The 26,494-nt window shown below is 40.1% G+C and overlaps 1 protein-coding gene, 1 pseudogene and 2 gene segments (V, D, J or C); 2 read left to right on the forward strand and 2 right to left on the reverse strand.

Annotated features, from left to right (window-relative positions):
• The window catches only part of LOC132125468 (uncharacterized), a 1,183,551-nt gene that overhangs the window by 513,897 nt on the left and 643,160 nt on the right, over positions 1 to 26,494 (reverse strand). The window lies entirely within an intron of this gene.
• On the forward strand, positions 1,065 to 1,656 carry LOC132125483 (immunoglobulin kappa variable 1-39-like). The segment is given in 2 exon segments: positions 1,065 to 1,235; positions 1,333 to 1,656. Coding segments are annotated over 2 exon segments (372 nt in total).
• Positions 17,574 to 25,910, reverse strand: LOC132124840 (immunoglobulin lambda constant 7-like). The segment is given in 2 exon segments: positions 17,574 to 17,887; positions 25,895 to 25,910. Coding segments are annotated over 2 exon segments (330 nt in total).
• LOC132125471 (immunoglobulin kappa variable 3-15-like) overlaps positions 20,426 to 26,494 on the forward strand; it is a 444,765-nt pseudogene continuing 438,696 nt past the window's right edge.

Raw genomic sequence — 26,494 nt, forward strand, 5'->3', positions numbered from 1 at the left:
ACTTAGATAAAGGTTAATCTCTGTCTCATCGGTCCATCAACTCAGATCCAAAACTCTACTGGCTCACATTTGTGTAGAATCTTGCCTTTCTATTTTTGGTGCTAATTAGAGTCAAATTCTGTGTCGAATTCTCCTGTGGACTGTAGATTGACCGGGCATCACCCCAGCTGTCTGGAGGTTGTTGGTGATTTTACAGACATGTATTTTGGAGTTCATTTTAACAGATATTATGATTTGTCTGCCATCAACTACTGTTGTTTTTCTCAGCCGATCAGGTCGTTGTTGGTTGCTGTTGTCACTGTTAGTTTCCAAACTCTTGATTTCTCATGTTCTTTGTTTTTGCTATAGTTCTAATCGACTTCCTCTTTTCCTTTAGCATCCAAATTGCTTGCTTTTCTTTGAGAGTCGGCTTCCTCGTCTTCATCCTGGTTTGTGTCTGTCATCATCGAATGCAAGACTTAGAATGCAGAAGCAATGGATTTAACTGATAAGACACATTCCCTTCTTTTAATATCTGAATAATTAATGTAACAGGACACAGCTGAACACTTAGAAAGATCTGTGAGGCAACTGTTCCAATACTTATGCTCACATCAGATAAGGAGATGAAACTCTATAAGTGCTGATCTTCTTAGCTGGTGAAACATCTTTGTGTTGAATCACCCAATAATAAAAGGTGACATTCTTTAGTTTTTTCTCATATTCATCTTTTAATTGTATTTACAGGTTTCTTGACTCCTCAGTAATCAGAACAATTTTGATTATAATCAGCTTGCTTCCATTTGAGAAAAGCCTTCTCTTTACCTGAATTAGAAAAAAAAGATGCGAGGACAACGTTTGAGCGTACACACGTCTGAGTGAGAGCAGAGCCAATTCAGAAAATTGCATTACATGGATCACATAACATTATGCACTCTCGACATTTGTCATTAAGATCACGTTATAAAAGCAGCCTAAAATTAACTATAAAGAAGAGGAAAAAAAGTGTCCCTAAGCAGCTGCCTACACATGTGAGGATCCGCCACTGCCAGATGCAGATAGACATTTACTAAAAACATGGGGGGGGGGTAACATAGACACACCCCTGGAGCTCTGAGAGTGTTTATAGAGCTGTGAGTTTAACACTTCATGACTGAGAGCAGAACAGAACACAATCTTCATCATCACACAAGACACAACAACAACAATGAACAACATCATCATCCTCATCTGGACTCTAACACTGTTTGCTCAAGGTTTGTGTGATAAAATGTGATAATTATTATTAATTATTTAATATTTGAAATGTACATTATTTTCACATTTGTCTAAATATTATTATTGTTCTTTCAGAGTGTAGAGGACAGTATACTGTAACTCAGAGTCCATCAGTAATAACAGCAGCTCAAGGAAAAGACGTCAGAATTAACTGTAAAACCAGCAGTTCAGTGTATGTTGGTAGTTACTTACACTGGTACTTGCAGAAACCTGGAGAAGCTCCTAAACTAATCATATATTATGCAACAAGCCGTTACACTGAAACTCCTTCTAGATTCAGTGGCAGTGGATCTGGCAGTGATTTCACTCTGACCATCAGTGGAGTCCAGACTGAAGATACAGGAGATTATTACTGTATGAGTGCACACTGTCCCAGTGGCTGGGTGTTCACACAGTGATAAAGAGTCATACAAAAACCTCCGTCAGTCAGAGTCACAGTGACTGCACTGATACAGCTGAGAGACACTGCAGCTGATGATGAGAAGATCACAAAACAACAAATAGTTTATAGCAAGAATTTGAGAGATTTTATACAATATTTATTCACTTATTATACTTATTTAATAGGCATATATATAGTGAAAAAAATGTCAAGTATGTTAATTCCGACCCATACTCGGAATTAGTGCTCTGCATTTATCCCATACAAAGTGCACACACACACGCACACACACACACACACACACACACACTAGGTGTGAACACACACCCAGAGCAGTGGGCAGCAATATTTTGCTGCGGTGCACGGGGAGCAGTTGTGAGTTCTGTGCCTTGCTCAAGGGCACCTCAGTGCTGTACATTTACTCCCACCACCTACAATTCCTGCCTGTACGAGACTTGAACCCGCAACCTTTGGATTACGAGTCCAAATCTCTAACCATTAGGGCATTCATTCTGTGATCATTGTAAAGTTTAGCCAAGTATTTCTTTGTATTGTGTGTCTAGGTCAACAAAAGGAAGAACTATCTGTCAGGATCTGTGGGGGCACAGGGCACAAGAGGGTGGGTGAGCTGTGAAACAGTCCAACAAAGACAGGACAGATGACCGCTGGAGCCAGCCTCAGATAACAGTCTGTAGAAGAACAGCAGATGGTGGTGAGGGCCAGACAGGACACAATGAGGCACAGATCTGTCACTTGAGGAACACTGACTCAGAGCCAGTTTAACAGCCAGTCAGAGAGAACCAGCAGACAATCAAGACAACAATCAAGACAAGCAATGAGAAAAACCCAGAGCAAAATAATAAAGATCTGATAGAACTTAAAGTAACAAAACAAATAATAACAAGTAAAAACCTTTGTGAATACATAAATATCAGAAATCCAAGACTGAATTATAGTCCACAAACATTACACACATCTCTTTTATCCAGGTGTGGAGGGCAATGATGATCTTTGTATATCTTTTCTGGTGTAATGTAGTAAATCTGAGCTGTCAGACAGTGAGGGAGAAATTCCACTTACAAATGAGGATTCACACAAGAAATTAATTATCATTGAGCCCATAATACTGCTCATGTTTCTGTCTGAATTAAATAAGTTATTAAAGTACAATGATAAATAATTCAAACTGGCCATTCTCAAACTTTTCTAATATAATTCTCAATGTAACTGTATGTAACAACATCTGGAATCAGGGCCGCGTCTCCTTCATTCATAAAACTGGAGACAAGTTCAACCTCAATAACTACTGCAGTCGAATCAAACTAGGTAAAAGTAGAAACTCCTCAGCCTTTATTGACTTTTTATCTGTTTGAATCCAAATCTTATGTATCAGATGAGTCTGTATATTGTACAGATATTTAGAAAGTTACACAGTGTACAGTATCTTTAAATTATTAAATAATTACATTAAACCCTACATATACAGGATAACAATAAGTGTACAAATAATGTAAAAACATTAAACCCTAATACACCAGTGTTTTATTTATACTGAAATCTGCAAAACACAAAGCATATTGAACAAAATACGCTCAAAACAGAAGTCTGTGGTTAACGGAGGCCGGTGCGTGTTTACAGGTGAACTAGACAGACACATACAGCGAGAGTACAGAGAAGCTGGCGAGAAAGAGAGAGATTCCAATTGTAATGTATTTTATTTTTTATATTTATTATTGTTTTCTTTTGGAAATATTGCACTCATCTCAACAACTCGTGAACGAGTCAGTCGTTTGTTCGTTATCTGGCTCGGCTCGGTGTTTATTTTCAGTTCTCTCATTACAGCAGTTCAGTCAGTGTACTGTTTGAGTAAATGAATTACTCTGGGATATTGGTTTGTTTGAACTCAGAGGGAGCGTCAGCCACATTAAAAAAAAAGTTAACAGCTTACGTCATTTGTGGATTAATGCGTATTAGAGATGCGAACTGTTTAAAACGATTCAGTTCGATTTGGTGAACTGAATGATTCGTTCGCGAACCGGATATCCAGACTGCTTTGTTTTGAACTCTCTCTCACAACAGACACGGAAGAGAAGACAATGCTGAATAAAGTCGTCGTTTTTGCTATTTTTGGACCAAAATGTATTTTCGATGCTTCAAAAAATTCTAACTGACCCTCTGATGTCACATGGACTACTTTGATGATGTTTTTCTTACCTTTCTGGACATGGACAGTATACCGTACACACAGCTTCAATGGAGGGACTGAGAGCTCTCGGACTAAATCTAAAATATCTTAAACTGTGTTCCAAAGATAAACGGAGGTTTTACGGGTTTGAAACAACATGAGGGTAAGTTATTAATGATATAAATTTGCTATCTGGGTGAACTAACCCTTTAAGTTACAGAATCCGTTAAACGCACCAACTTAAATAATAAAATACACTTAGCGGTTGTGGTGCATAAACAATACCTTCTCCAGACAAAGAGGGAACTGCTCAATCTTTCAAGAATAATCTCTGTGTGAATCCGGCATTATAATTATTGAGATTGAGGAAGCTGTCCTCAGCAAAATGTGCTGAACATAGTTTTACATGTGGATTATAATTTTCGGGTACTGAGTTAAACATAAATTGTAACCATTGATCTCGAAGTACAGCGTCCCTGGGAAGCCCAAACAAAGATGATTGGACTCCGAGATGAAAATAACAGTTTCAACGACATGGCGACAAACACAAACGCAACTCTTCCTTCTTCTCCGTCGGAGCGCAACAAGACCACGCCCCCTTTTTGGTGTATTCCTGTGGGTGGAGGTTAGTCAAAAAACTGTTCTAGTGACGTCATTACTGCAGGAAGTAGAGGGATGTAGTCCAAACTGGTCGTTCGATGTAGGCGAATTCTGTTAAATAAAATATTTCGCTTGGCATTGAACTTTGAGCTTTAGAATTTTACAGATATTATTTATACTCTAACAACAACATTACACACTAACTAAAGTTGAAGTTGAAACATGGGATCACGAAGAATGGGACCTTTAATAAAACATCATTAGTCAACATGAGAAACATCCTGATGTTAATCAAAAGTGTCTTCAAAACTAATATAACTCTCCAGACAAAAATTGATTACTTTTGCTACTGGTCATGACTAATGGCTTTTAAATCCTGACACGTTTCTGAAGAGCAGGCATATGTTGTGTATGTGAGAGAAAATAAAAACAGGAGAGTCATGTGCCTCACTTTATTGCCATATTATATATGCCATTTATTATTTTTATAAATGCTATGAATAGCTGTGCACACACAAACAATGGGATTTCAGGTTTACAAGCACCGCTTGTAAATCATCATGTAGCCGGCTCTCGCATCTGGACTGACGTCATGGGCTCCGGCACCGCAGCGATCCTCAGCTCCGTCGCTCTGTTTGCCGATGGCACGTCGCACGCAGGGGGCTCTAGGTCTCCATCAGCAGTAGTCTCGGGCTGAGGCACTGCACGGAAATGGTGGCCTGGGATCTGGGTCCAGAGTGGATCAGGCGAGATCATCTTCGGGACAGATGGTGAAAGGTGATCTATTTCTCGCCAGAGTCCACTCCACGAAAGCAATGAAGCCCTCTCAAAGACCATCTTCAGATGACGGCACTCTGCACGCAGTGTTCAAACTAGCATCATAGAATGCACAGAGCTCATCATCCGGGTAGCTGTTGGTGTTAGCTAACATCAGGAACAGTCTTGTGTGGTCATTGAGAGAACGGCCCCCCTGCTCCAGCAGGAGGAGGTATTCGGGACTGACGAGGGGATCCATGGGGCACAACAGAGGGAAAAAAAAAAACACTGGGTGGAAAAAACAGAAACAAAACCGGAAGGAATAATCAGATCAAACGGTTTTGGTCAGTTCTTTTGACACGGTTGCACTACTTTAAGGAACTAGGAGATTAGTAATACTCACAAATAACAGTCTTTAATGATCACATTTAGAGGAACATAAAGCTGGCTGTAGACATGTACAGTATTAGCCTACATGGAGAAGTTCGAGACCCGACAAATATGAAACTCACAAAATGGGACTTAAATGCATAGGATAATGAGCTAGACCTGACGAGACACACCTGGGAGCAATCAACAATTAGCCATATGGGCAAACTAGGTCACGGAGCACATGGGGAGCAAAAACACAACACAGACAGTCAATAATCCTGACAATTATGTGTATCACGTTATGTATTATTCTGCCTTTGTAATTTGTTGTACCGGTCCTTAAACAATTCTTGAACTCTTGAACTCTCTCTCTCTCTCTCTCTCTATATATATATATATATATATATATATAGAGAGAGAGAGAGAGAGAGAGAGAGAGAGAGAATATACTTAAAAATAATAATTAATTTATTCCTGTGATGCAAAGCTGAATTTTCAGCAACATTACTCCAGACATGTAACATCCAGTCTATCACATGATCATTTAGAAATCATTCTAATATTCTGATTTATTATGAGTGTTGGAAACAGTTCTGCTGTCTAATATATTTGATGAATAAAAGGTTAAAAAGATCTGCATTTATTCAAAATAAAAATAAAAATTCTAATAATATATTTTCTTTACTATCACTTTTTATCAATTTAACACATCCTTGTTGAATAAAAGTATTGATTTTGTTTAAAAAAAAAAGAAGAAAAAAAAGACTGACCAGTAGTGTATATTGTTATTACAAAATATTTATATTTTAAAAACATAGCTTCTTTTTTTTTTTTTTTTTACTTTTTATTCATCAAAGTATCCTAAAACAGTATCACATGTTCTGAAAAAATATTAAGCAGCAGAACTGTTTCCAACTTTGATGATGAATCATCATATTAGAATGATTTCTAAAGGATCATGTGATAATGATCCTAAAATTTCAGCTTTGCATCACAGAAATAAATGATAATTTAAAGTATAAATAAATTAAAAAACAATTATTTTAAATTGTAATAATATATCACAATATTACATTTTTTTCTGTATTTTTGATCAAATAAATGCAGCCTTGATGAGCAGAAGAAACTTCTTTCAATAACATTAAAAATAGTAATGTTTCCAAACTTTTGGTCTGTACTGTATATATATATAAAGGGCTTCGCGCCCTTCTTGCCACTTCCCGCCGAAACGGGTGTGGCCCAACCTATAAAAGGAGCTCGAAAAGGCTGACTCACCTGATTTATTTCATCGCCGAAGCGAACCAGAGTGAATCGTATGCACGGCAGAGAACGCAGTACTCGTTCGCTCTTCTAGAGAAAACCGAGGTTACGTTTAGTAACCGAGTACGTTCTCTTACGAGAGCTCTCTCGTACTGCGTCTTATCTAAGACGCTACGGGAACCCAATGTAAAACGCTGTGTGCGCAGGGATCACACACCAATAAACCTGAAGCAACGCCCAGGATTTACAGTGCACAGACACCTGAGTCCAGGACAGGAAGGGGGGAAGCCCTCCGTCCCATATCTAGCAACATCCGTAGATGCGACAATATGACATCACACAGCCGAGGCAAGGCCTGACCAATGTGGCAATGCGGGTCTTACGCAATACTGCCCATATAACAGTCGGCAGCGCATAACGCTCACGAATCAGAATTCCCCTCAGGGCCCTGATTCGACTATACCGACAGCAGCCTTGCTTGCAAGGCGGGAACCTCCAGGTTATAGAACCTGATAAATGTAGACGGCGAGGCCCAACCTGCCGCCATACATATATCCTGCAACGAGATCCCAGTAGACCACACCCACGACGAGGCGACGCCCCTTGTGGAGTGTGCTCTGACGCCCAGCGGGCACTGAAGGCCCCTGGAAGCGTAAGCTAACGCTATGGCGTCAACTATCCATCTGGATAGAGTCTGTCTCGAAACAGCCATTCCCTTGGAACGTCCACCGAACGAGACAAACAGCTGCTCCGTCTGCCGAAAGGCAGCAGAGCGAGACACATAAGCTCTTAAAACCCTGACAGGGCAAAGAAGACTCGAGGCTCTATCCTCTCCTGACACCGGCAGGGCAGACAGGGCAATAACCTGAGCCCGAAACGGCGTGTTGAGGGATTTCGGCACATAACCGTGCCTAGGTTTGAGTATGACCTTTGAGTCATTAGGCCCAAAGTCCAAGCATGACTGGCTCACCGAGAGCGCGTGCAGATCACCCACACGCTTCACTGAAGCGAGAGCCAACAAGAATACTGTCTTGAACGACAGATGCTGAAGGCTAACTGATTGGATAGGCTCAAAAGGGGGACCCTTCATGGCCTCCAAAACCGCCGCGAGGTCCCACATAGGGACTGACGGAGGTCTGGGAGGATTCAGCCTCATAGCTCCTCTAAGGAACCGGATGACCAAATCATTCCTTCCTATTGACTGACCGAGCGCTGTTTCAGAAAACGCTGCGATGGCCGCCACATAAACTTTGAGCGTGGATGGGGCTCTGCCCTTATCCAACAGCTCCTGTAGCAAGGAGAGAACCTCCGTCACCTCACAACTAAGGGGTGAACATCCTCGAGCTGTGCACCAGCTGGAGAACACCGACCACTTCGAGGCATACAGACGTCGTGTCGACGGAGCTCTAGCCTGAGTGATGGTATTTAGCACTCCCACTGCGAGATCAGCGGGTAACCATTGAGCGCCCACACATGGAGGGACCACAACTCCGGTTGAGGGTGCCAAATCGAACCCCTGGCCTGCAAGAGGAGGTCCCTCCTCAACGGTACTGGCCACGGGGCGACATCTGCTAACTACATCAAATCTGGGAACCATGGTTGGTTCTTCCAAAGAGGTGCTACAAGCAGTATTGAACATCTCGTTTCTCTCACCCGTTCTATCACCTGCGGAAGGACAGAGACGGGAGGGAAAGCATAAAGCGGGCAGAACGGCCATTTCCGTGACAGCGCGCTTTCGTTCTTGCAAAAGAACGCGGGGCAGTGAGCATTTTCGTGGGACGCGAAGAGGTCCACCTCCGCCCTGCCAAATCTCTCCCACAACAGCCGGACTGTTTGCGGGTGTAGAGACCATTCGCCTGTAGGAACATTGCCTCTGGACAGCCTGTCTGGACCCAGATTCTGTAGCCCAGGCACATGCACTGCCCTCAGCGAACGCACGTTCAGACACCCACACTCTGCGAGGCACCCGCACCTTCAGCCAGAGCTGCAGGGGGCGCATGCGGAGCAGGCCCAGCTGCAGAGCCGGAGATGCTGAGGCCATGAGGCCCAACATCTTCTGACAGTGCTTGAGCGACACGGTCGCGCCGCAGCGAAAAGAACTCGCTGCACGCTGAATGGAACATGAGTTCAGAACTATCCCCAAAAACAGAATCGTCTGACTGGGGTTCAGCGAACTCATCGCCCAATTGACACTGAGACCGAGCTTCTCGAGGTGATCGAGTAAAACGGCCCTGTGCTCCACGAGCTCCGCTCGTGATTGAGCCAGAACCAGCCAGTCGTCCAAATAATTCAGCACTCGCATGCCTCTGAGTCTGAGAGGAGCGAGCGCTGCATCCATGCACCTCGTAAACGTACGAGGAGCCACGGACAAGCCGAACGGCAGGACTGTAAACTGGTATGCCTGGCCCTCGAAGGCGAATCTCAAATATCGCCTGTGATTTGACGTTATCTGTATTTGAAAATACGCGTCCTTCAGATCTATTGACATGAACCAGTCCCCTCTGCGAACCTGCGTGAGGAGCTTCCTGGTCGTAAGCATTTTGAAACTGCGTTTCATCAATGCCTTGTTCAGCTTTCTTAGATCCAGTATGGGCCTGAGACCCCCGTCTCTCTTGGGCACCAGAAAGTATCTGCTGTACAGCCCCCCATTCGCTTTGAGCTCGAGACACAGGCTCTACAACCCCTTTGCTCAACAGTTTTGATATCTTGGCGCGAAGTATGTGTGCTACTTCTGCTTTGACCGTTGTTTTGACGCGCGCTAAAAAGCGCGGAGGGCGTCAACAAAACTGTAGCGAGTAGCCTCTCTTTATAATGCCTAGCACCCAATCCGAAACCCCTGGAAGTGCTGACCATGCATCTGCATGAATGGCTAAGGGCTGGATGCGAAGCGCGCTCTGTTGACTGGGCAACGGCGGCGCTCGAGTGTGCTGCGCATCTGAGGCGGGGAGCGCGCTGATCACAGCAGGCAGATCGCTCCTCCTCGACCCCGTCCCGGTGCTTAACCGACTGGGGGAGGGCTGAGCGGGTCCCGTGGGACTCGTGATGTCTGCGAGTAACCGTGGGCTGCATGTGTGCACATTTACCACTTTCAACTCGCTGTCTGCCTGTGCAGAGCATACGTGCACGGGCCTCGTTTTTACAGAAGCCACGCGCCGTATGTGACATAGTGTATGTGGGCACTGGGGCGTGGGCACGTTTACTATGCGGCGCGCTATCGTGTCGATCTTATGTGCGCGAGCCCTGTGTGCAGGGCTGTGCTTACATGTGGAGATGGGCACTGAGGAGTGGGCATCGTCACTACATTTATAGCACCATTGGCCGTGGCCGGACGAACGTGCACAGGTTTCGTTCTTACAGAAACCACATGACGCGTGTGACATAGTAATTGTGGGCACTGAGGGGTGGGCACGTTTACTATGCAGTGCGCGCGATCGACCTGAGTCGCTTTTATGGGCGCGGGCTCTGTGTGCAGGGCTGTGCTTACATGTGGAGATGGGCACTGAGGAGTGGGCATCGTCGCTACATTTATAGCACCATCGGCCATGGCCGGAACACCAGGAATAACACTCTTTTCGTGAAACATCTGGGTAGCCGTGATAACGGCTTTTGTGTGCAGGCAAGCGGGCACTCGTGCAGGCTTGCGCATTGCAGAAGACGCTGAGGCAGTCACAATTCTTGGAACTGCAACAGCGGCGCGCTTGGGTGAGAGCTCGGCCGCAGCGGAACTCGTACACCGGCGCTTTCCTAGCAGTGCTAGGACGTTTTCGTGGCTTCTGGCTTCACCGCAATCCTCTGCCGCGGCTCCCGCGGTGCGGGGCGCCGGCTTGAAGAGCGAGAACGGGGTCCCGAGCTGCGTTGCTGACGCTGTCGCGATGACGCAGCTGGAGGCGGTGGGCGTGACTGAGAGCTCTGTGGGGCCGGTCTAGAGCGGCTAGTTGCAGAACCGGAGCGCTTCGGCGCAGACGCAGCCTGCCCAGCAGCAGAGAAGATCCGTGCGAGCAGCGATAACGTCATGCGGCAGGCTTTGGATGGCAACGCCGCCTTAGTCCGCGGTCCAGCAGAGGGCGGGCAAAGGTGCGCTGCTATAGCCTGTTCCACCGGCGGAAGTGACAGGTAGCCTCTGTTTTTTGCACCGTCCAGTGTGGAGAATGCTGGTGAAACAGATGAACGGACTCTCGCCGAAAATGGAGCATTCCAAGCTTTCGCCACTTCTTCGTGAAGCTCAGGTAGAAAGGGGGCGTGCTTTGAGCTTGGAGAAAAACGCTCATCCGGGAGAAAGCTACCATCCAGCCGGGAACGAGAAGGGGGCGCTGGTGCAGACCACTCGAGGCTGAGGCTCGCCGCGGCCAGCGCGAGCACTCGCATCAGCTCCTTATCGATATCCGCCTGTCTGCTGGGCCTCTGAGCAGAGGGCGCGAGATCCACGGAGCTCGCCCAACCCTCACTGCCCGAAGCAAGCAGAGAGCAGGTGTCCTCTTCCTCCGACGCGGGCCTGAGATCCACTTCCTCAGATGACGCGTCGGCAGACAGCGGACGCTGACCATCGGGAAGCGATGCAGGGGAGGCCGGCGAAGCGGAGGGAACCGGCGAGCTCGGCAGAGCTGGAGGCGGTTCTGGTAGACGCTGCGAGCGGCGCTGCGAGCGGCGCTTCTTACGGCGCAGCGGATGATGCAGGCTTCGAGAAGAACGCCCGGCGAGTCCTCAGAGTCACCATAGGCATTAGCTCGCAATGAGGGCATCCGCCGTCAGCGAGCGCGAGCGCTGCATGGTCCTCACCCAGGCAGGAGACGCAGATGACGTGACGATCTCCTTCGCTGAGCGGGGCTCTGCACGAGGGCATCTTTAAAAAGACGCAGCTCTTTTTGTGAGTGTGCGTCGCAGGGCGAACACACACAGGATATAAAGATGTAAGGATACAAAGGATATAGGCGCCGGACAGCGCAGCAGGAACGGCAGTGGAAGGCGGCGAGGCCAGCAGCTTCAGAATGGCTCGTCCCACTGATATGCTTCTCAGACGGCGCTTGCTTCCTCCGTGATCCAGCGATGCGTGAGCTTCGCTGAAGAGATGAAAAATCAGGTGATTCAGCCTTTTCGAGCTCCTTTTATAGGTTGGGCCACACCCGTTTCGGCGGGAAGTGGCAAGAAGGGCGCGAAGCGCCCTTATTGGTCTGATGTTGCATCAGCCTGCGCTCGATAGGCTGTGCAGTTGCCGCAGAACAAGCCAATGAGCGAACGAGCCGTCTCGCCTATGGCTGTGTACTGCTGCAAATGCGCTTTACAAAAATACAAAATTAAGGATAATTTTTTGCTTCAGTATTTCGTGAAAAGAGACTTTTCCCGTAGCGTCTTAGCTAAGACGCAGTACGAGAGAGCTCTCGTAAGAGAACCACTTTATTTGGCCTTCTGAAAGTAGATGCATTTAAGAATCTTTAAGATTACTTACAACAGAACAGCAAAGGATTTTATGGACGACCGTTTCGTGAGGTAATTCTGACTTTGCTAAAACAATCTGACGCTTCTGAATCAGCATTTGTAAGTATGTTTTGTTATTAGTTTAAGTATTTGCTATTGAATGTTCAAATACGGGTGTGTGAGAGAGATGGTCACACAGTGGAGTCAGCTGTCTTAACCGTCTGTTAATTGTGTACTGAAAACACATACGAGCTTCATCACTGTGTCTGTCACGAGACTCTGTTCCTCTTTCATCTTGAACTGATGGAAAAAATAAGGACATTATTAACTGTCTTTACATTTATTTTGAAAGATGAATCTTGCGATTATGGAAAGGGACATTATATATTTCCAATAACTGCTTGCCGTGTTTGGCCAATCACAATGCACTGGGTAAGCTGGCCAATCAGAGCAGACTGCGCTTGTCAGAAGAAGGGACTTTGTAGAAAACGACACATTTGAGAGAGGCAGGGCATGGAGGACCTACAGTAAATCTACTGTATTTGAAAAAAAAAAAATTAAACAGTAAAGCATATCAACATATTCTGTTACACCAAATACACAAAATAATTAACTTTAAAAAAGCATCATATGATCCCTTTAAATAGAAGCGCTCAACGAAGTGAGCAAAGTGCCAGAAAATCCAAGTGTGGCCACAGGTGCTCTGGAAAACATTTCTTAAGCACCTTCACAACACATTTTACCATACATCTTGATTCCTCCTGCTTACTGTACTGTTTAATTAGCTACTTTACACTAAAACTATCTACAATCTCCACATTTCACCTTGTTATTATTAGTATTATTATAAAATTTATTTTTCAATTAATATTCTAACTTGCATTCAACATACAGTTTTGTCAATGCTGAGTTATGGGTAAAAATGAAAAAAAATAATAAATAAAGAGATAGAAGTTTGAAGGGCATCAAATATATTATTCTGCTGTAGTACAGAAGTGCCTCCCTCTAACCGTTTTTTTTTTTTTTTGTAGTAGTATTAAGAAAAAAGCTTATTGCCACACCACCCTGAGCATGTCCGATTTTGGAAGCTAAGAATGGTCAGGTCTGGTCAGTACTTGGACAGGGGAACGATTATTTATATCATAGACTAACTAATTACACAGACATTTGCTGTTTAACAGTGAGGAATTTTCGACGTGAATGTGCTTGACACCAACAGTCAAAAATGGTGGTGGTAGTGTGATGGCAGATTCAGGGACTGGACGACTTGCCATAAATGACGGAACCAAGAATTCTGCGCTATATCAGAAAATCCTGAAGGAGAATGTCCGCCCGTCAATTTGTGACCTCAAGCTCAAGTGCACGTGGGTTATACAACAGAACAATGATCCCAAATACACCAGCAAGATCACAACAGAACACACAATTAAGGTTTTGGAGTAAACTGTAAACTGTATTTGTAAACTGTACTCACAGATTCATGCAGCAAGCTCCTACGTGTTAACATACAGTTTTATAGAATATTATTATGTGGAATAGGTCAAGAGCAAAGTGTCTTAAGTAACTCTCTATCAAGTGTAGTAAGAGGTGGAATACAAAGATTTTATAAGAAAGATGTGCATTAAAATCTTGTTCAATTTGTGATAATCTTATAATAGCACTTGATTATTGTTGTACAATAAACCTGGCATTGTGACTGACTCTGGAGTAATTTGTTCCTCTTTTGTAAGTCGTTTTGGATAAAATCTTCTTATGCATAACCTGTATAATAATATATAATAATGATAAAAATAAAAATAAAAATAAAGTTATTTTTATAATATTAATTGATAGGCTAAATAAATGAGTACACGTAAGACAGTAAAAATGTTTGTCATAAAATTATTCATGAATGATTTATTTTTAAATAACCTTTGACAGTTTTGGAAATGTTTGTACTATTCTTTCTTAACATGAAGACTTATTTTTGTGATTTTATTATACTAAGCCCAACACCACCCACCCAACCTGCCAGAGTTACATGCATGCTTCACTGTTAATGTTATCATTAAATATTTAGGCCAAAAATAACATTGCATTCAGTTAGAGAGAAAAGGAATGACAACATAACTGGCATATTATTTGTTTTGTATTGCTTTTTACCTTTTTCTTCTTCTTTTTAGCGTTTCTTTTAGGCTATAAAACACAGGCGGTGTCTTATCCTATTGTTGATTAATGTAAAATAAACGATATGAAGCCAGACACGTTGTGGCTCCCGTAGTTTGCTACGCGTCAGCAATGATTAGTTTGTTGGTATCTCCGTTAATTGTCATCAGCAGCAGCTCTCACTCATTACCCTCTCTATATAATGGCTTGTCTTTCGTATTGTGTTTGTGAGAGCGTTGTTTCAAGTTGTTAACCGTGCTTTGCTTTCTGTTGTGTTCTGCGTTTTGGATGTCCGTGTCTTCCCCCGGAACCTCGTCCACTCTTCGCAACCACCACAAGCATCACGACTTACCTTCGGCTCGCTTCCCCGCAGTTCCTTTGCCACCCTCTCCTGCTGCCAACTCACCACCGCCATCTGGATTCATCACCTCCTTCCTCCATCTCGGACTGTATCTTCTTCCCAGCGTTGTTTGTGTTCCAGTTTGTTTGGTTATTGTCTCTCATTAAAACTTTGTTCATACTCGCACTTGTTTCCAGCTTCTCCTTCACCCAGTCGTCACAACGGATTGGAAATTCGAGACACGATTTGTTAAACCGAGGGAATAGTTTATTTGTGAGTATGGTTTATAAACTGAGGGGACGGATTGCAAAACTATCGCCACGGATTTATTTTTTTCTCCTACAGATGACGTGCGGGGCTCCGTACTTTTTCAATGCACGGATGTTCTCGAAAAACATTACTGCAATTGTGGCAAAAAAATATTAATTTAACAAAAAATCAAGGGTAAAGTGCCCATACTTAAGCTTTTAAGTCATATAACACAAGCATATTTTAAGTGAAGTTTTAGTGTATTTTTTTTTAACTCACTTTAATTTTACTCTTACATAAAGTATATTTTATTTGAACTTTGTGTAAGAACAGCAAAATGATTCAGGTTTTATATGGTCTAATATATTATATAAGTATTTTATGTGAAGGCATTGCAATACAGTTTTTGCCTATTCCTTACACACGTTTTGTTAAACTTAGCTCATTGTGTCAAAACTCTACACACAACCAAATAAGACACTGGGAAATAAACCATTCACATCTGTCAAATTTAATCTCTGCTGTCAAAACCTAACAATCCTTTGTCAAAATGTCACTCTGATGACAAAATGATACCCACTTGCATCTTTTGTTTTCAATGTTATCATTCAGTTCCACAGAGGGCATGTTTTCACAACAACTAAAGAATGAAATACTGATTTCAAAATCATTACATTACAGTAGTATATTTTACAGTACAGTAAATTAAGTTAAATCAAAAATAAAACAAACTATACACTACTGTAAACACAGAAAAAAACAATTCTGCGCAAGTGGGTTTATGGATCCTGCTGTCTTTTGGGGTCTGGCTACAGGATCTCATCAACACCACAAGCAATATCTTCTTTTGCTAATCATCGGGGAAAATATACCCTTGTGTGTCAAATCAATCCCTGCATAGACTTCACCTCAATGTCTGGTCCATTGTCTGTAGGAGAGGTATGCGGGGATGTGGTTAGCGGTCATATACGCGCCAACTCCAAGCGGAAAAAAAAATTCTCTATAGGATTTAGAAATGGCGAGTAAGGGGGAAGTACAGAACTTCAAAGTGATCATGGTTGGTGAGCCAGTTCTGGACCAGAGCAGCCCGATGGAAACTAACATTATCCCAGACAACAACAAACCTTGGCTTCTCTGGACCATCCTGTCAAACTGCATCATGAAGTACATTTAGAAATGTGATGATGTGTTGCACATTATAGGGACCCAGTTTGGCATGATGGTGCAGTAGGCCTCGAAGACTTATGGCAGCACACAATGTGATATTTCCCCCGCACTGCCCCGGGATGTGGAAAATTGCCTTTTGGCCAATTATATTAAGTCCCCATCATCTGTTTTTGCTAAGGTTGAATCCAGCCTCGTCAATGTAAATACATTCATGCAGCTGGGCAGTTCCATCCATGTCCCAGATTCTCTGTAACAAAAAAATACATATTGTGGATGAATTTACTCAAAGCACACATGCACACTACATACACAGAACCGACCCACCCCACCACACAGATACCTGTAGCTTTCTGAATGTATCTAAGTGGTACTAATCCAGTGGCACATATTCATCTGTTACTGGACTGCACCCATTCTTTATTGTAAATATAAAGGACTGAAACACTTACCTGTACATATTCATGTCGAAGTTCTTTGCCCCTGACACTGTTCCTCTCAAATGGGACCCTGTACAATTGCTTCATGCTAATGTGGTGCTTTACCTTGATGTGTCTGATAGTTGTAATGCTTACTAGATTTTTGTTGTTGAATACTTGCCTATTTGCCTATCAAATACCAGAAAAAAATGCAACTTATCAATAAACTAGTATTGTAATGCTAATGCATTTCTAAATGCTATTAAAATGTTATTGAATCACATTAGAATACTATTTTACATGTACTGTAAATAAATACAATTAGATTGCACTAAATGTTCTTGAAGTAGCTCCAGTTTTACACCATTTAATATATTAAAATATATATCAAAAAGCTAAAACCTGATCTTAAACATATCTTGAAATATGCTTAATATACTTATTGTTTCAAGATAATACATTTAATATGGATTTAGTATGGTGTAATTTAAATATAAGTGTGCCATATAAAAATATTTAAATACTTGTATTTTTCACCTGGTCTGCTGCTATAGCAGAAGTGAAACTGGTGTGTTTCAGTCCAGATCATGTAACCAATCAAACAGTGACTCTGGGAGTGTGGGATGAAAATCTCATTTGCATTGTCAGGGTGGAGTGATTGTGATCCTCTCAGAATAGAGCAGCTCTGTCTCCAGAGACCATGTTCAAACCCCAAGAGCTTTATTTGACTAGATTTACTGCTACTGATCGAGCTTCTGAAAAACACCTGCACAAACACTACATGCATCTTTATCTGTTAGTTGAATGATGTTGTCAGACACAAATGGAGTTTGTTGAGAAGCTTTATTGAATGTTGCAGCAAACACAGCAGATTGAAAGATCAGCCAGTGCTTTGACACTAGAGCTCTCTTTCAGTATTGAGTTGTAAATGACTACAGCACTAGACTCGTGTGAATCCTGCCTGACACAGGACACTCAGATACGCTCATCTTCAGGAGAGAGCAGCTGGAGAAACATCAGCACTGCGAGCGACTAACAGCGACTCTTGTGGAACGAGGCCTCATGAGGAGCTCCATCATGTGTTACTCTGCAGACGTACTGCTCTCCCGCTTCCCAGCGTGCTTTGCTGAGGGTCAGGACACTACTGCGGCTGTAGCGTCCGTCCTGCACGCTCTCTGCGCTGGTCACAACCCCCTCGGTGACCTCTGAGCCGTCCAGTGTCCAGCTCACCAGCGCCCCCTGTGGAGAGTAAGAGCTGAGCAGGCAGAGCAGTGCGGCTGAGTCTCCAGAGATCTGCAGAGAAGAGGGCGGCAGCAGAGACACTGAGGGCTTCACTGTGGGACCAGCTGCAGGAGACAAACACAACACATTCACAAACACAGAGAAAACACACTGCAGCTCCAGCACTCTTCTGCCCTGCAGCATTCACAGCATTTCAACAGGACTTTCAGCGGCAGACATGAGGAGTGCAGTTAAAATCATAACCATCTCATCATTCATCTTATTCAACATCACTACAGCTGATATTAATGTCTACAATATACAAACAACACAAACACTTTACAAATTTAAATCAAACCTCATAAATAAAACTAAACATACTAAGACACTGACTACAGTAATCCAGTAGTTTTTACATCCTAACATTACATTGTTTTTATGTGTTTTTATACGTTTCACATTACATTTCAAATACACATTGTGTGGGTACAAGTTACAGTATATTACTGTTCATAATTAGAAAATAACAGTATAAAATGAGTTTAAAAGATTTATGCATATTTGTAAGTTTATTAAAACCACTGAATTAGAAGAACAACAGGATTAAAACCGATTAGGAATCAATAATTAAACTGCAGAAAGTTGCTACCTTTACATTTTAACATCAAATCTATTTTTTTCTGTTTATGACATCTACAATAAAAAACTATTAACACAATATAGAAATGTATGAAAGAAAAAACTGTGATAAACTAATAAAACATTATGAAAGTGTTTAGACAGGAATTGTTTTTTCAAAGTGAATGGTAATTGTAATTCATTAAACTAAGTTAACTAATAATTTACAAAACATGAATATGTTCATAAATAATTAATAAGTGAAATGTTAATATTTTTATCCATGTTTTGTACATTAAGTTATAAATAATTTACAAGTGATTAGATGATGATTAACTAATCATTTACAAAACATGACTATACATTCACAAATGATTATTAAGTAATATGCTAACGATTTATAAATCTTGTAAGTTATCTTTAAACATTACGAAATAATCAAACAGATCCATAGTAAAAGGTTAATACACTGAATAAAATTATACATTATATATAATTTTTTTTAGTTAAGTGGTTGCAAAGAATATATTTTAGCTACATCAAAATAGAAATGTTGAAAGTTTTTATTTAAATGTAGCTAAAATAAATTGATTGCAACTATTTATCTAAAAAACAAAAAGTAAATTCAATTAATTTTTATTTTCAGTATAGTTACTAGTGAAGCTACTAGTTAATATATTATTGATCACTTCTAAATCATAGAAATATCAACATTGTACTATTATCTCACAGTTAAAATACTCCATGTGTGTCAGAAGACATCTGTCTAACTCTCACCAGTCGCCCTTACACTGCAGTACACACTACAAAGTGTTCAAAACCTGTTGTGTAAACGCATGAATACTTCATTTACAACACTTTCTGCATTCTTTACTCTAGTGTAAACTACTCATCAGTTTTAAATGTTCTACAAACCTGCTGGTTGTGTGTGTGTACACACTGGGGTGAAAGATCTATGAATGATGAGTAGTTCAAACTTTAACAATAAACTATTTAAAGGACATTTTAGATTAAATATTTGTATAAATAACATTTATTGTTAATAATAATTTTGTTGTTTCGATTTTTCGATTTCGATTTTTTTTTTTACAATCTCAGTTGCAAGTTTTTAATGAAGAATCAAAAAGACAGACTTACCGAGCACCAGTTTAGTTCCTCCACCGAAAGTCAACCACAGTGATACAATCTAATGAAACACTCGTACAAAAACCTCTATTCCACTTGAGTGAACACACACTCCAGCAGAGAGAGAAACACTTCAACACACTGAGAGTAGAAACACCTCAGCTGTTGATGACACTCATTTAGTTTGGGAAAAAAAAGAAAAATTATTTTCAAAAAGTAAGAATAAAACTTTCACATTAAATATCTTCAAAATGTGCTTACATAGCAATAATTTTAAGATACAGTATATATATATTTATTATACATATTACCTTTTTTTATATTACCTACAGCATAGGAATTTACACGATCAACATCCAGAAACATAGTAGGGAGATCAGTAACATAATCCATGTGACATCAGGGTTCAACCGTAATATTATGAAGCTACGAGAATACTTTAGTATGCAAAAAAAAAAAAAAATTATAAAAAAATAAAGTATTGTTGTAGCTTCGTAATTATGGATGAACCCTGATGTCACATGGATTATTACCGATCTTCTTACTATGTTTCTGGAGGGTTAGAGAACTCCCAGAATGCATCAAAAACATCTTAATTTGTGTTCTGAAGATGAACGGTGGTCTTAAAGGTTTGGAACGACATGAGGGTGAGTGAACTAACCCTTTAAGTTTAGGTACAGACAATGTGGTAAAAATAGTCATGCTAATAAGCAATATTTAATGGTGAGAATTGGTCCCTATACTAATGTGTTACCAAAATAATATTTGTGAAAATTTTAAATCAAATGTACTATAGTATGGTTTTGTTTGCAGCTCAATCTGTTGTGAATCCTGCCCACTTCTTTGAATCGTCAGCACATGCTTCAGTGCTCTGAGAGTGTTTATAGAGCTGTGAGTTTAACACTTCATGACTGAGAGCAGAACAGAACACAATCTTCATCATCATACAAGACACAACAACAACAATGAACAACATCATCATCCTCATCTGGACTCTGACGCTCTGCATTCAGGGTAAATATTTTGTAATTAACGTTACACACATCTTATGTACAGTCCAATAACCACTGAATTAATATGATGTCTTATTTCAGAGATCTGGGGCCAAGTGACTGTGACTCAGAATCCAGAAATAAAATCCATCAAACAAGGAGAAACTGTTACAATCATCTGTAAAACCAGTCAGCCGATTTCTGGCTGTAATGACTGTGTGTCTTGGTATCAGCAGAAACCTGGAGAAGCTCCTAAACTCCTCATTTATTACATAAGAAGCCTCCAGTCAGGAACTCCATCTAGATTCAGTGGCAGTGGATCTGACTATGGAAGTGATTTCACTCTGACCATCAGTGGAGTCCAGACTGAAGATACAGGAGATTATTACTGTCAGAGTTTCCATGTGATAAACAGTAAAAGAGTGTTCACACAGTGATAAAGAGTCGTACAAAAACCTCCATCAGTCAGAGTCACAGTGACTGCACTGATACAGCTGAGAGACACTGCAGCTGATGATGAGAGGCAGATGATAAACAATGCAATGACAATAATGTTAAATTACAAATTTATATTGTTCATATAATTTTTATATATATTACTAAATATAGCAAACAGTCTTTGTGTCTCTCCTCTTGTGTTTCAGATCAGAGTATGAGAACGGAGTGGAATCCGAGGCAAATATTTTTAATTTAGATTTTTGATTGCAGAGCAATTGTGTTTTCTGTTTCATAATTGTTAACTTATGGATCAGATTGGTTTTCACCAGTGAAAAGAAAAAAAATAACTAGATTTTGTCTGGAAGGTAGGTTAGTCTGTAAACATTAATAGCTTATAGAAATGTTATATAAAAGCAATGTCACACTCACAGTTTTGCTGTGGCTTCATGTCTATGATTGAATCTGTGCTGATATTCAGTACAGCTCCACTTTTTGTCATGTGATATTGCTTAAATGTAGCAGGATGAAAGAAAACAGCAAAACACCTTCAAGCCTAGGGTAACCCCTAAGGGTTCGGGTAGAGAAATGAGGTGAGGACCCAATGATGCAGAGAGAAGGGCTCTTTAATAGTAATAATAATAAAATAAACAAACAAAAACTACCCCATAGGGGAAACAGACAAAATTTGACTGCCAAGGCAAGGCACGATGTGCACAGACAAATATTTGACAATGAACTAGCAACCAGACTGCAAAAACAAGGACAATAAATAGGGAGCTAAAGAAGAGGGTAACGAGGGAACACATGTGGGGAAAATTACATCAATAATCCGGTAACAAGATGGGTGGGGTCAAAAGAATTGACGAGAGCACATGGCACATCCAACCCTATCTCACGGCGGATTCGTACTAATTCGTACGAATTAACCAAGTGGCTAAATCGTATGATATCGTACGAGCTGGGTCATATGAATTCGTACGATTTGTTCATTGCATTTAATAAAAGCCTATCAAGACGAATTCGTACTAATTCGCACGATTTAATGTATTGGTTAAATTGTACTATATCGTAAGATTTGTTTTTCACGTTCAATTAGCGTGTCCCAGTCTCACGGCAGTTCGTGATTTGGTCACGTAATTTAATCTATTGATTCGGTGGCAGGGACACGTTTATTTCGTTATTTTCGTGATTGCAGCGCGTTTTTTTTTAACTAATGCATTTCAATTGGATGCATCTTTCGTGCAACAGCACGATACTTTCTGATTAATTTATTTATTATTATTTTTCCACAGGACAACAGAAGAAACTCACAAAAACTTTTTTTTTTTAAATCGGAGCTTAATTTACTGTAACAAAACTGAGCAACATACTGTATTGCTGGTGACAAAGTCACATATTCAAACTTTTTTTGCAGTAAAATGCGCAATGGTTCTTTTTTAAACTTTTTTTATTGATTTTATATATATATATATATATATATATATATATATATATATATATATTAAAATTACAGAATTCAATATCAAGTCCCTGACACATTACTTTAACGCATTTCACATTAAGTAACAATATAGTTTAAATAAAAAGAACCAAAAAAGAAATAAATAAATACAAAAATAAACTATCAGAGATAGGCCTACAGATCTTTTATTTTTTTACTTTAGACTCTATAAAGTTAAAAGTTTTAATTAAGGTTATTGTAAAGGCTGATTAAAAATGCGATATCCATACTGTCGTTGATGAGCCGCTGATCGCTGTCAGATTCTGTGATATGAATGTCCACGTTGGATTGTGGCTAATGGGCTTAGAATGAGCCCCGCTCGGCCCGTGTTCTGGCTTACTGTAATATTTCACCTCTAATAAGACCTAAGTAATATAATTAAAATAAAGAAATGAATGAATGAATACAATGATAACATCTAAATAAATGTTGATAGATGTAGCTTTATAGTTTTAAAAATATCAATAAACAGCAAAGCAACCCAGCTTCGAAATAATAACCGAAAAAGACCTAAATAATAATAATACATAATTAATATACAGCGCAGCCACTCCCACCACGCGCATCAGGCGCTGTGCATCCATCCATTACTCCCAAAGCGTCAAAAACTGAAGCACCGGTCAAGCGCCTCTAGCGTCACCATTGACAGTAAAAGAAATGGACACAGCGACCCCATTGGAACTCAATTGAGACAAGTGAAGCCCATTTTTAGCGTTTTTTAGCACTTCCGTTTCTGTTTTTTTTTTTTTTTTTTTATTGTGCAAAAATTATACAAAAAATTGTACAAGCATATACATCTCACAACAATTACAAAAACAAATAAACATTCATAAGAATATGTAAAATAAAACAATTCATGCCAGGGGTAAAATTACAACAATTTAAAGTAACAAAAAGCTTCATAGGTCTTTCTTGCTTTTTTGTTCTTAATTTTATCTAATGTAGTACCATATTGTTTAATCTCTTTTATAAAATGTTCAAAGTTTGGCTTAGCTTTAGACCATTTTTTCACATGAATGTGATATTTTCCAAGCAAAATTAAAGGTTGCGTAAGAAAGCACATTGTACTTTTTGAATCAACATTGTCCTGTACAAAAAAAAAAAAAATACAATATCATACTGATCAATTTGTATACAGGTTCCAAACAATCTAGAAATGAAATTAGATACATCCAACCAAAACATTTTTGAATAAATACAATAAAAAAAAAAGATGAGTCAAAGATTCTTTGGCAGTGCTACAGAATTCACATGTATTTTCAGTATTTAAATTGAAACGTTCGAGCAGTTCCTTAACAGGGTAAATTTTGTGTAATATTTTATGGGATACCTCTCTAATCTTGTTATTAATAAAAAACCTATTTGTTATTGACCATACTTTTTTCCAATTAACGTGTTCATATTTAGTAGACCAAAACATTGTTGAACATGGTAAATAGTTTGTTTTTAAAATGTTTCTAATATATTTATTACTACATTTATCTACTACAATATTAATATCTCTAATAAATATTGTATCACTACAAAAACTAGTTTGATGATCAATGCTAACAGGAGAGAATCCATGATTTCGCAATAATGATACCACTCTGCCAGGGATTGCTGACGCACAGACTCAAACTAAGCTTGATGACGTCAGCAACCTGTCTGACAGATGTAAATCTTCTAGTAGCTGTGCGTGAAAACTGCCATCGTTAATCTTGCAGAGACAGCGAGCTTGAGCGGGGAGTTCTTTGGCGTGAGTGAGCAGGAGTAAGTATTCTGATTAATTATTTTGTATAGTATTTTAAAATGTAACGCCAGTACGCCATATTAAGTTAATTGCCTGCGAGCTTCTCCTCCTGTCTATACGGTAATGCGACAGAGAGTCGAGTGGTTATGACGCAATCTTTAGCCTATTTTTACAAAAACTGTTTCTACGGGGCCATAATGTAACATAGAAGGTAATGGAGCCCTTTATACATTGTCGTGTATCTTTAGAAATAAATAATGGACAAACGGAGTCTTTAAAAGTTACATTATTAAGTTATTAAATTATTCGCATTTGTTTCTGTGATTTGCCTTGCTTTACCAATTGATCTCTAGGAATAAAAACTGAAATAAAGCATAATGAAAGTACATAATTCTGTAAGAATTTTCCAGTATTTATTGATATGTCAAACTCATTTAAAGACAAAGTGCCCATATAACTGCACTTCATCCTCTGTCACCAAGCTTGTTTTTGAAGAATAAAACTATGAAGAATAAAAAGGCAGTTATGTTGTAAACGTTAACTATTTTCAGTATGCAAATACTTTTATTAAAAAACAAAAAAGTATAAATACTGTATGTCTTTCAGAGAAAACTGGAAAAAGATTTTCTTTAAAAAAATTATATTGACCAAAAAGTGATACAACACAATGTAAATGTTTCAAACTCACAAAATAACATGAAGACATGCATGTCAAGTGTGCAATATCATCTATAAAACTCAATCAGTACAGCATCAAATAAACACTGATTGTCTGAACAATGGGAGAAAGATAAAGTTTTCAGGAAAACAAACACCTGCTACATAAAAATGCAGAAATATAACTTTGACAATAACATCATTCACTTCATGACTGGAACTAGGGGATGGTTGTGCATGAATATGTCCTTTACTAAAACTCCTGATGAGAACTGATGCTTTTTTATGATAAAAGCACCAGAAGTAAAGTTTACTGTATGAAGCTTGAAAAAGAGAACACAATGCTTTATCAATATGAAAATACTATTTTTAACTATTGTTGTCATCACTGGTTATGTATACAGTACAGTATATGGGTTGCTTGAAGGTCACAATGTATTCATTATAAGCTTAATTAAAACAAAGGTAGATCTTCTGTAAAAATCAAACCACTGCAAAGTCTAAAGTCACTGATCCAGGAACCATTTCTGTGTGTGTGTGGCAGGGGTGGTAAAGAGTTAGAGAGGTAAGTCCTTGTGCATGATGGAGAACAGTGTTATCTGCAAGCAATCCTGTAAGACAGAAAGGAAGGAAATATTATTACATTACTGTGTTTTTTTTTAGACCATGACAGCATCCTCTGTAAAAATGCTGTATAATTAAATGTTAAATGCATCCATTATTAAAAGCAAGTCATTAATAGCAGGCTATATTCATATGAGTTGGTTTAAAAATTAAATCATGCTAATAGGACTGTTATCAGTAGTGTAATTGATCTGGTTCTGACAAATTAATCAAAGATTTAATATATATCACGTGACACATTAAACTAGCATTTCTACTCATGGAGATCACGTATAGTGGGAACATGAACTGATGGGGCTTATTTTATGTAATTTAATGAGAAGCACATGTAACAGAGGTATTTTTCTCTATGGGGACTTTTATTTTGACAGGTTTTTCTTTCTCCGGCGTGCTTGCGGGAGATGAAAAGACGTCTGGGAAGAAGAAGAGAGCGCAATAGTTTTACGAGAGAGACACGCCATGATTGCTGTACAAGAGGTCGATATTTTTCCGTTTAAGCTGTAATGTAAAACAGTGATGCAAGTTCGGATTAAGTTTCGTGAGTAATAGTGTACATCAACATTGTCATGTGAGACTGTAGACACAGTTGAAACAGAATTTCGGTCGATCGCGTCATCGGACGGAGAACGGTGTTGGAGACTGGCTGAGAGCACGAGAGAGTTGCTAAAGCCGTGAGTTTAATCCAGAACATTTGTTTTTCCGTAACGTTAGTATGACTAAGAAATTTTGAGCGTCCTACTGTTTTTCTGGGTGATCTACAGACTGTTTTGGAACGAGAGACATTTATTTTTTTGTTGGTGAATCACTTAAGTGCACTTGTTAGTGCGCGAGAATGCGTATGTGAGCTGAACGATCGATTTTGAAGGAGTGATTCGTTTTTTTTGTTTTTTTAGCGACTGATGATCGTCCATGATCAAAATTTGTTCTTGAGAGACATTTTTGTGTGTGATTCAGATCATTCGATCTATGCGTGCCGCGTGTGAGCTGGCTGAGCTGCGCCATTTTGTTCCAGAAAGTTCCTGAGTTTTTCCTGGGCCGTGCTGAA

The sequence above is a fragment of the Carassius carassius genome, chromosome 43 (genome assembly GCF_963082965.1).
Source record: "Carassius carassius chromosome 43, fCarCar2.1, whole genome shotgun sequence".
Taxonomy (NCBI): domain Eukaryota; kingdom Metazoa; phylum Chordata; class Actinopteri; order Cypriniformes; family Cyprinidae; genus Carassius; species Carassius carassius.